Genomic DNA, 10,939 nt, shown 5'->3' on the forward strand with positions numbered 1-10,939 from the left:
ATTATGGATATTGTGTTAAGTGTTGTGGATACAAATCAAAACATAAGAATACCTCTAGTCTCACAGATATTATATTCAAATTGCAAAGCCTATACATACAGGCAGTAGTGTGCTAGTAAATATTTAACAATCAGCTCTCTGAAAAAAATATATACTGACACATTTTAAAGTTTTATCTTTTTAATTATTAACATTTTCCTTCATCACTTTGTTAAATCTAAACAATCATGAAAAGAGTAAATCAAGCCCTGATTTGTAGCACTTGCTGATTTTTGGGTTAATACTCATTCAGAAAATTTAAAAATTAGTTATACTTTAACATATTGAACATGTATTGGTCAACCTGCCATGGGGGGAGAGGGAGGAGGAGGGGAAAAATTGGAACAAAAGTTTTGGCAATTGTCAATGTTGTGTATGCAGATATCTGCTAAATAAAAACTATAATTTTTTTTTTTTTAATTAGCTCCAGTCAGTTTGAGCTGATTCCAGTCCACCTCTGCTCAGGTAGTGGTAACTAAGGAAAAGGGGGTATGAACTGATATGAAGAACTCTCAGATAGGTAAATTACCCCCATCATCTCTCCATTTAGGCCAGTACTTTCTCTACAATTTATAGTATTAGAGGGCTGTTCAAAAGCACTGAACAACTAAGCAACTGACTTAGGGTCACGTGGCCAGGATATCTCAAAGGCAGGATTTGAATCCAAGTCTTCCCGGTCTTGAAGCCAGTTTTCTATGGACTGTTGGCTTAATAGGTGACATTTATATAGTGCTATATAAAGTGCTTAAAATAACTTATCTCATTCTATCTTCATTATCATCATCCCCATTTTGCAGATGCAGAAGCTTGGGCTCAGAGAAGTTGTGGCTACTCAGGGGTCACACTGCGAACGTTAGAGAGGGATTTAAGTCTCAGTCTTGATTTCAAATTCAAAGAGCACCATCCCCCACTCTCAAAGAAGGCAGGGTGGCTCTAGGTGAATTGCGTTGGGAGCCATAAAGCCCAAAGTGAGCTGAGGTGGGCTTGCATTTGGTTTTTCCTGTTGCTTTTTTTTTTTTTTTTTTTTTAAGTACAAGTTATTTTATATATTTTTTAATTATAGCTTTTTATTTACAAGATATATGCACGGGTAATTTTTCAGCATTGACAATTGCCAAACCTTTTGTTCTAACTTTTCCCCTCCTTCCCCCTCCCCCTCCCCAGATGGCAGGTTGACCAATACATGTTCAACATGTTAGAGTATAAATTAAATACAATATAGGTATCCATGTCCATACAGTTGTTTTGCTGCATTTGTTTTTAAAGCCTTATTGAGAACCGGGCAGCAGGGTGATGTCATAGACAGAAAGCTGATGTCAGAACCAAGAAGAAAAGGGTTCAAGGGAAGCCTCTACTACAAACTAGGAGATTCTATCAGATGCAGAGGTGCTGACCTGAATGGGGAGAGAGACTTTCCCCACCCCTCCCCCACCCCTCCCCCACCCCGGCCCGGCGTTCTCTCCCCTCCCTCTCCGTCTCCCGATGCCTCCCGCCTACCCAGACCACCTTGTGTCAGCAAGCACCAGGCCCAGCGTGTCCAGGCTTAATAAGTGGTTGCTGATTGACTGGCATCCAGAAGTTCTCCTCTCCCTTCCCCCACTCAATTCCTTGCCATTCATAAGACTCTGTTAACTTATATCACGTAGAGTCCCTTTAAACCATAGAACTCCGGCTGCTGGGCCCCTGGCTGGGTCTCACATTACCCCAGGGTCAGGTCAGTATAGGCGACACACATCCTCACACACAGTCTCCTCCCTTTACCCGGCCCCTCCCGCTGCCGGGGCGGTGACGTCACCGAGCTCCGCCCCCGACTGACAGAAGGTGGAGCCTATGTGTGCTCTCCAATAAGCTGGACTTCCCGGACGCTGTACCAGAGCGTGGCCGGCCCAGCTGTAATCGCTTGTTTTGATTGGTGAATCCCGGCCCCGGACTCGCGGATTGTTCCTGTTCCGGTTCCGATTCTGGTTCCGGTGGCTGCTCGGCAGTCACCATGATCGGGGACATCTTGCTGTTCGGGTAAGGGGCCCCAGAGTTTGGCTGGGGTTGAGCTGTGAGCCTGAGACGGCCGGGGGGAGGGCATTTGGGGGAGCCACACCTTCCCTGACCTCGCTTTGACCCCTTTCAGGACGCTGCTGATGAACGCGGGAGCCGTGCTCAACTTCAAGCTGTGAGTGACGCGGCGGCTTCCTCCTACCCCGGGCCTGGTCCCCTGGCCCGCCCCGAGACCCACCTTGCCCCGCCCCCGAGGTCCGCCTCCGAGGCCCTGACCCGCCCCTAGGCCCGCCTCCCGGCCCTGACCCGCTTCCAAAGCCGCCCTCCGTGCTGCTCCTGCCTCCCAAACCGCCTCCCCGCCCCTCTTGCAGTCTGGAGGAGACACCCGAACTGCTCCTGGGTAAAAAGAGCCCCCGGCAGTCCCAGCCACCTGCCCTCGGGACCCGGGCGTGTCTTCCGGATTCTCTGCCTTCTAGACGGCCCCTCCTCCTTTTGTAGTCCCTGAACCTTCTCTTTCTTAGTCACCCAGCCAGAGCAGACTCTGGCCTAGAACCTTTAACCCCTTTGAAGCCTCCTAGCCACAGGCTCCCCTTTCCCCACCTGGAACCCCCGCCCGGAGCCTTCGCAACCCTAGAAACTACTCACACACTTAGAACCCGCAGCTCCTGTGAAGTCCCTTCATTCACATGGAACCTTGCCTTCTCTAGCACCCTGTCACCCCCAGAGTCACCATTCATGTTAGGTATAGACAGCCCTGTCACCCCCCAGCCGTCATTCTATGTGTAGAACCCCCATATATATAGATAGACTCCCCTGTCCCTCATAGTCACCATTCCTGTGTGGGGCCCTCATGCATCTACATTCTTGTCACCCACATAGAATCCTCTGCTGCCTCTGGAGTCGGGCCTTAGTTCAAATTCCACTTTTGCTGCTTCCTTCTCTGACTTTGGACAGCTCACATAACCTCCCTGACCCTTCATTTCTTCATATGTAAAAGGAAAGGTTGCACAAGCTAGCTTCAGAGTTCCTTTCCAACTTTTTTTTTTTAATCTTGTATTTATGACATTTAATGATTTTATGATGATAATTTAAGATATTTATGATTTTGTATATGGAGCTCCCTCATCCACATAGAGCTCTTTCATCTATTAACCAGTCAGGTTTTGAGACCCCACCCCAGTTACTCTCATGGAATCCTTAGGGGCTCCCATGGCAGCTAAAGAACCCTCTTTATCGTTGCATGTGTTTTAGTTCTCTCTATTGTACATTTTATACTGTTCCCTACCTTGCAGGAAAAAAAAAGACACCCAGGGGTTTGGGGAGGAGTCAAAGGAGCCAAGTACAGGTAAGTCCCAGGTAGCTCCCACAGCCATAATGTTGAATGAGCAAACAGAGGTGGACATCAAGCCCTTTTCTTATCAACAGATTGGTGGTAAATGTGCCTCGGTGTTCCAACAAACTACTTCCCCTTTGTGGGCCTCAGTTTCCTCATTGGTAAAATGATCTCTGTGGTTCCTTTCTAGCTCTGAAGTTTTTCTATCATAGGCACTTGCAAGTTTATTGACATCTTTTGCGCAAGATGAGTCATAGAATGTTAATGTTGGGTTTTCTGATCCAACCTCCCAACCAGTGTGGGAATTCCCTCGGAGTATCTGTGTCACCTTTAGAGACAGAGTTCATTTATCTCATAAGGCAGCCACCTGTTCTCTATTAGACTCTACTGAGCTCCCTGGTTAAACTAAAAGTAAAATCATGACTGTATCCTCAGGATCTTACATATGGGTGCTCAAAAATTCATTAATTTATGTTAAGAGAATAAGCCAAATTCAAATTTAGCAAACATTTACTAAGGTACTATTCATATCACAGGCATTGTTTAATACCCTGCTCTTAGGGACATAACACTACTCTGATAGTAGGAGATGAGAGGATGAAGGGCCAGAGAGGAACTCTGCTGGAGTAGGTGTGAGTTCCAGGGACTTCCCTATGACCTTCAGATCAAATATAAAACCCTCTGCACACTATTAACTGGGCTATGAAGTAGACTGTGATACTGGTACAAGAAAGGAAAATTGAAGCTGAGGCCCATAGGAAAAAGAGCATTTTGTTGAGAAGAGGTATCCCTAACTATAGGGGAATGGTTACCACAGGCGAATGGAAGTCAGAGAAGGAAGGTTGCCTTTGGAGAACAGCTCATAATCTGGTTTGATCAGACCTTAGAGTGAATGAAAGAATCAAAGATAGGTTGGAGCTGTATTGTGGAAGACCTTCTATATCAGGCTAAGGGATTTGTAATTGATGCCATAGAGGATGCAGAATTGTAGAAGGCTTTGGAACAGGGAGGTCATACAGTCAGAGCTTCCGTATTAAGATAATGGCAACAGTATGAAGGCTAGATTAGACAGAATAGAGAGTGTAGGGAGTGAGAAGCTATAAGAGTAGTCTAAGCAAGAAGTAAAGAGGGCCTAAGGGATGGCAGTGAAAGGGAAAAGAAGAGGTGGAATCATTGCCACTGGACAGCTGTCTATATTAGGGTTAGGTACAGGATGGGTGGTGGGGCTGAGTGGCAGGGAAGAGTCCAAGCTATGCCTGAGGCCCCCAGCCTGGCTACCCGGTAGGATGGCAGGGAAGGTGAAAAGAGAAAGGTGATCAGTTCAGTTTTAGGCACGTTGTCGTTCAGGCACGTGATGCTGCTCATCTCTCCAGGCAGATGTAGCCAGATGAAGTTAGCAAGGCTGGCCTGAAGCTGGGGGTGGGTTGGGAGAGCTAGAAGGCATCTGCCCAGGCTTGGGAGAATAAAGAGAGAGAGATCCTGGGGGAAGTGTCTGTACTCAGGTCTAGGGGAAGATGATGAGCCAGAAATTAAGCCCGTGTAGCCAAGGAGTAGAAGGTGAGAAGGGTGAAACTATAAAGAACTTCAGTGCCAGACAGAGGGTTTTATGTTTGATCCAGAGGTCTGGAGTTCATACCTACTCCACAGTCCGGCTCTTCACTGGCTCCATGGCTTCCCTCTCTGTTCAACCTCGCTTGAGGCTCAGCACAGATCCCACCCGCAGGCCCCTTTCCTGCTTCCTCACTTGAATGATCTTACCTTCTCCCATGTCACTTTTAAGTAGACTGTGTGCAACTCAGAGGCCGGGACTGTGTTTTATTCCTAGCAGTCTGAGTCCAGGACCTGAGACATGGAAGATGCTTATTGCCTGACTGCCCTTAAAAAAGTCTTCTTTTGCCTGCAAAATGAGAGGGTTGACTTTCATGGAAGAAGGTTCCTTCCAGTTCTGAATATATGAATCCAGCTCCAGCACTCATTCCACTAGCCCATATTCTCTTTCAAAAAAGACTTATTTCACATGGCACCCCAGCTGCAGGGAGATCTTGAGACTGGGCTTCTGTGCAGCATGGGTGGTACATCGTGCCCACCTTTGCCTTTTTCACTATTGGGGCCCTCCACTGGCAGCATTTAGACTTAGTATTCCTCATGGGACAGTACAGATAGCAGGAAGCTAGGGAAGAGTATAGTTAGGAAGAGACAGTGACACTGACCCTTGTGCTGAGTGTAGGGAGATTAACTTGGGATCTTGACAACACTTCTTTTGTATGCTGATTGTGCTTCCTCTAAGTGCCATTGCTGGGCTTCATTTGTCAGTAACTAGAATAATCATGGGCATATATGATCAGAAACAGTGGGAACCCTTGAACTGAAGCCAAGACTGTTAACTGGGCTGCTTCACTGACTGGGAGTGATGTCTGTGCCTTGAACAAAAAAATAACCAAGCACTTGCCTGCATTTCCAGGCATATTGTTTTTATTTTCAAAAACTTCTTTCAGTGCCTTTGTTTGCTATCCTTGTAAAAGCCTCTCATTCTTAAATTCTGGGCTCAAAGACAGTTTTCTTCAGGGATCTGCTAGCAGAGACAAGCTCTATCTTAACCAGCTTAGAATTGTAGCCTTATCCAGTCTTGGAGCTGGAAGGGAAGCTGGAATCCATCTATAGGTGAGGAGGTTGGCCCCACATAGGGAAGTACCTTGCTGAGAATTTTAGAATAATGGGTTATGATTAGAACCCAGGTTTCCTCACTCCAGTCCAGTATTTTTTCCATTGAGAGCTTTCCTGTTATCACCATGCTAACCTTGGAAGGAAGAACTTGGCTTACCTTTTAGACCTTCCCCTCCCACTCCAGACTACAGTGACTAAGCTGAAAACTACAAACTGGATTTCTTTTAATACCCAAGGGAGTATGATTTAGATATAGTGGGAATAAGAATGGATTTGGCTGAAATCCTGCCTTTGCACCTAAGGCCTATGGGATGGGATTAATACTCATGCCATCTCTGAGTGTTAGTCATTTTCCACATCTGAAAACATTGACAGTAACACAAGGGGTCTTACATCACCCAGGATGGCTTGAAACTCAAATGACATAATGTGGTATTTTTCAAACCTGTAAGTGACATATAAATGTTAGTTATTAAAGAAAATATACAGAAGTCTGATTTTTCAATGTAAATTACCATCAGAGAGAGATTCTCGAGAGCTTCACAGGTTTTGGACTAGAAAGGACCTTAGAGGCTATCTAGTCCAAATCTACCTTGTGTAACAGGTGTGAATGTTAGAGCTGGGACCAAGATTCTTTCCACGGAACTGTTCCACTAAACAAGATTTACATGATGTATTTTAACTTTGCAGGTGACAACATCAGGGAATTCTTACTGAGTCTCAGATATTTTCGAATCTTCATTGCCTTGTGGAATATTTTCATGATGTTTTGTATGATTGTGTAAGTATAGTTATTTTACTTTTTAATTTGACATAATTATCATTTTGCTAGAATAACTTGGGCCCTTTTCTTATGGTATATGAAAATTAGCATGTTCTGGAACCTTTTAAAGTATTGAAATCATGGCAGAGTGGGGATTCTAGGCCCACTGGAGAAGTAGCTAGGTGTATAGAATAATAACTGGATTTAGACTCAGGAGAGGTTGGCTTGGAATGCTACTTCTGACTTTCCAGCTTTGTAACCCTTAGCAAGTCACTGAATCTCAGATCTCTACTCCTTATCCATACAGTGGGGAAGATGCCTCTAAAATTGTCCCATCAGTAAAAAGGGAATAATGACAATAATAATCGCATTGCTGTCAAGTAGTTGTTATAAGATCTTAGTGAGATAATTTGTATAAAGCACTTTATAGCCCTTCCTTGGATGTGGGGGAGCCACAAGGAATTATAGAATTATCTATTGGAGAATATGAGTGAAGGAAGGCAGCCAGGAACCAGAAGCAAGTCAAGGGAGCTGTTCTGGACTGGGTCCACAAGGTGAACCTTTAACTATTTGAAAAGTATATAAGCAGAGCAGACAAGGAAAATTCTAGCTCTTTGCCTATATTGTGACAATAAGAAAGTGTCAGGCTTTGGTCTGTATGAGTTTACACAAGGAATAGGGAACTGAACTAAGTAAGGTACAAGCCCAGATCTTCTGACCTCACTACCTCATTTCAGTGTATTTTCTTTGTCATTTATCTGAAGGCATGGTATATTGCACATAGTAAATACTATAAAGATTGATTAAAGTGAAAAAATCCTAACCGGGATACTACACATACCTCCCCCTTTCTTCCCTTTCTCTAGGCAGGGATTGTATGTAGATCTGTCTGTGTGTTGAGACAGCTTGGTACAGTGTCAAGATGCTATACTTGGAGACTTAGCTTTGAAATCCTGAATAAATCATTTTCCTCTTTTTTTAAAAGAAAAGTTTCTTTATAAGAAGGGAATGATGATATCTATACTACTTCATAGCAATGATATAAGTAACAGATGACAGCATAGATGCGATAACGCTTTGTACTCTGTAAATTTGTGTGGTATAGTCCATCTCCACTAGTCTTACAGGTGATTTGTGAGACTTGAACACCTGGATTTTGGTCAATTCTCCTGATTTCTTACCAGGGACCACTGATTGGGATCTAGAGATGGGTACAAGTAATGAATAAAACTCCTAATCTGGGCCTTGGCAGACCAAACAGTTATACTGATGCTCTTTATGCCCCCTTAAGTAAAGCTGATCTTTCACAATAAACCAACAGACTCTTGAGAGAACAGGTAATGGGAAAAGGGAAAGGGAAAATAGGAACACTAATAATGTTAGTAGAATTGTGGATTGGTTCAAATACCATAGGAAAGAATTGGGAATTAAGTTAGAAAAGTGACTAAACTGTTCCTACCCTGAGAATAAGGTGAGCATATCTGGAGTTAATTATGTTAGGAAAAACAAAATAATCCAGAAAATATACTAAATTGCTTCCTTTAGAGACTAGTTAAATCTAGTGTCATCTAAAAGAAAAAGGAAGATATTGTTCCTGACTTTCTAGGAACATTTTCTTTAAACATTTGTTCAGAGGTTGTTATGAGAAAGCATTTCATAAACCTTAACATGAGTTTTTATGTTGTATTGCCTCTTGGTGTGCAGTTTAGTTTAGAGAACTAAGTGGTTTCCAGTTCTCAGCTGGATGTTGGAGCTTTGAATCTGCCAACAGCAATAAATAAACTGGTTAGATACTGACTCTGTCCTAGATCAGAAGATTATAAGACCCTATATCCAGGACTTCTTTGTGATAGGAAGTATGCAAAAAGCTATAATGAAAGTTAGAGTTTGGTAAGTGCAAAAAGTGGAGTGGAAAGAAGAGCGTGCTGGGAAGCTGGGGAAGTATATCAGAAGGTGGAGCAGCATGTGCTGGAGAACAAGGAGCCTTCCCTGGGGGAGATGGCAGCCAAGCTGGGTTTAAATCGTGTCAGCCACTCACGAAATACAGGGCTGTGGGCAAGTCTTTCTGAGTGGGCTTTCCCCTTTGTCAGAAAACCAAATCCTTTAGCTCCTTCTCTCTTCAGTGTTGCTAGAACATGGTTAAATTTTCAAATGTGTTTTCCTATAGAAAAAAATAATAAACAAATTGGTTCCATTTCAGCAGTTATGTCAACAAGCCTGAGGGCTATGAAAGGGCATGTAGAAATAAGTAAGCAGAGTCATTATTTTTCTAGGATCGTGTGCTTTTTTCTGGGCTTTGGAGGGGTGGAGCACTAAAAGTTTGTGGCCCCAGCAGCTGCTCTGTTTGACCCCTCCTGGACCTCAGGATAGCTGTTCTCTCACTGTAGGATCCTTGTCTCCTATATTATGGATCAGCTTCCTCTGGTGGGGTGAGGTGGGGATCAAGGTATATTATCAAGCAATTTTTTAAGTAAAAATAAATCATCAAGGAGTTTTTTCTTTCTCTATCTGATATTTCTGTCCTTCATTTCCCCCAGGTTATTTGGCTCTTGAAAGTCATGGCTTGAAAACCAGGAGCCAACCTTATAGGACGTTGATTCTGTTTCTGACAACTTTGAGAATGTGTTTGACCAGAAACTGTTGACCTTCCTGCAGAGTGAAAGTTTGTGGGACCAGGGGTGGGGTGGGGAAAAGATGTATGCAAAGATCACAAAGGTCTTTTAGCCACAGTTTTAATTTTCAAAGGACACTTTAATGTGGCCTTTGAAATTCAGCTCAATTAACTTATTTGATATTTGAAAGGTATTAGAAGTGCTGGGGTAAATGTTCACTCTCTCCAAATAAAGAAATATGTCTAGATCTGGCATGGAAACAAACTAACCTCTATAGGGTTGCTTTAGAACAAGATCTGTATTTAAAGTTTATTTTTTGTGAACCTGATTTTTGGTTCTGAAAACAAAACTGTTATTTGTAGTACTTGTAGAGAACTATAAATTCTCCTAGTACCTGTATACAGCTTAGTAGCTAGTCAGCTTTTAAGCTCCAGTGTGGTCTTTTTCTCATTAAAGTTTCTAAGTAAACTTTGCTGGACCAGAAAGTGGTGGTTGCACTGTGTTAATCTATTGGAGCTCTTGGACAGACACAGTTCTCTCATCCCTAAGTTAGAATAGATATTCAGATCCATTGGTTAGTATGCTAATTTACTATGTTGTTTTAGGAAACAGGTGCTTCTTTATAGGATCAGCTAATTTTAACACCTCAGCAGAGGGAGGAAGAGAACCTTTATGACTTTAGTGAAACATTTAAAGAAACTCAGTTTTTAGTTTTTGGTACCAACAATCTTAGAGAAAACATTTTAAAAGTTTCTCTTCACCTCAAAGCCCTTTTTAGTCAAGGTATTTTATTAAATAAGAGCCAGGGTATTATTTAGTTATGATATTAAGGCTTCACTATAAGTTTTTGACCTCTCTGGACTGCCTTTTAGTTGGTAATTTATAGGGCAAAGAAATTGGCACTGCTATATCTAACCCGATGAATTTTGGAATTCTCAGTTTAAAAAGCAATGAAACAAGAGATAAATTGCCAAAAGGAAACTCTGGGGTCAGATCACTATACTCAAGAAGGCTCTTATGTTATTGTTTGTTCTTTTTTTTTAATTCTTTGTTTGTAAAGAATCCCAAGGAAGGAAAAGACATGTGGAGATTTGCAAAAACAAGTATTGAAAATAAAATTTCTGTAAAAGAGTCTGTGGCCTATACTTTGTTTACTAAGAAATTGATGTCATTCTCATTTTCAGTTTCATATATCTCACAGGGGTTTGTTTTTGAGTACTATCAAAATTCAATTCAATCCATTGTATCACTGTTCCAGCCCCTCACAGAACACCATCCCTTAAAAGAATAAGAAAGAGGAAGGAAGAAAAATTTAGCAAAACTAAATTTTCAGAGCAAAGCCCAGAACAGGTGTTACTTCCTCCATGTAGCCTTCCTGGATGTACTGAGCTGGAAGTTGTTGGTCTTTCCTTTTTAGAAATTCTCCAGCTTTTTGTCTTTTTACTTCATTCTACTTTATTTCTCTCCCCATTAGATTGCAAATTCCTTGAGAATTTGTTTAATTTCTGTGTTTGTATCTCCACTATATTAAGTCTC

General features: G+C 42.5%; 1 protein-coding gene across 1 annotated transcript; it reads left to right on the plus strand.

Annotated features, from left to right (window-relative positions):
• Positions 1–1,857: 1,857 nt before the first annotated feature.
• Positions 1,858–10,532, plus strand: SMIM7 (small integral membrane protein 7). The gene is made up of 5 exons (XM_074305866.1): positions 1,858–2,055; positions 2,165–2,206; positions 3,324–3,376; positions 6,719–6,809; positions 9,329–10,532. The coding sequence occupies exons 1-5, from the start codon at positions 2,030–2,032 to the stop codon at positions 9,342–9,344; spliced, it is 228 nt and encodes a 75-aa protein (XP_074161967.1). The 5' UTR covers positions 1,858–2,029; the 3' UTR covers positions 9,345–10,532.
• The last annotated feature ends 407 nt before the right edge of the window (positions 10,533–10,939 follow it).

This window comes from Sminthopsis crassicaudata, chromosome 1 (assembly GCF_048593235.1).
Source record: "Sminthopsis crassicaudata isolate SCR6 chromosome 1, ASM4859323v1, whole genome shotgun sequence".
Taxonomy (NCBI): Eukaryota; Metazoa; Chordata; class Mammalia; order Dasyuromorphia; family Dasyuridae; genus Sminthopsis; species Sminthopsis crassicaudata.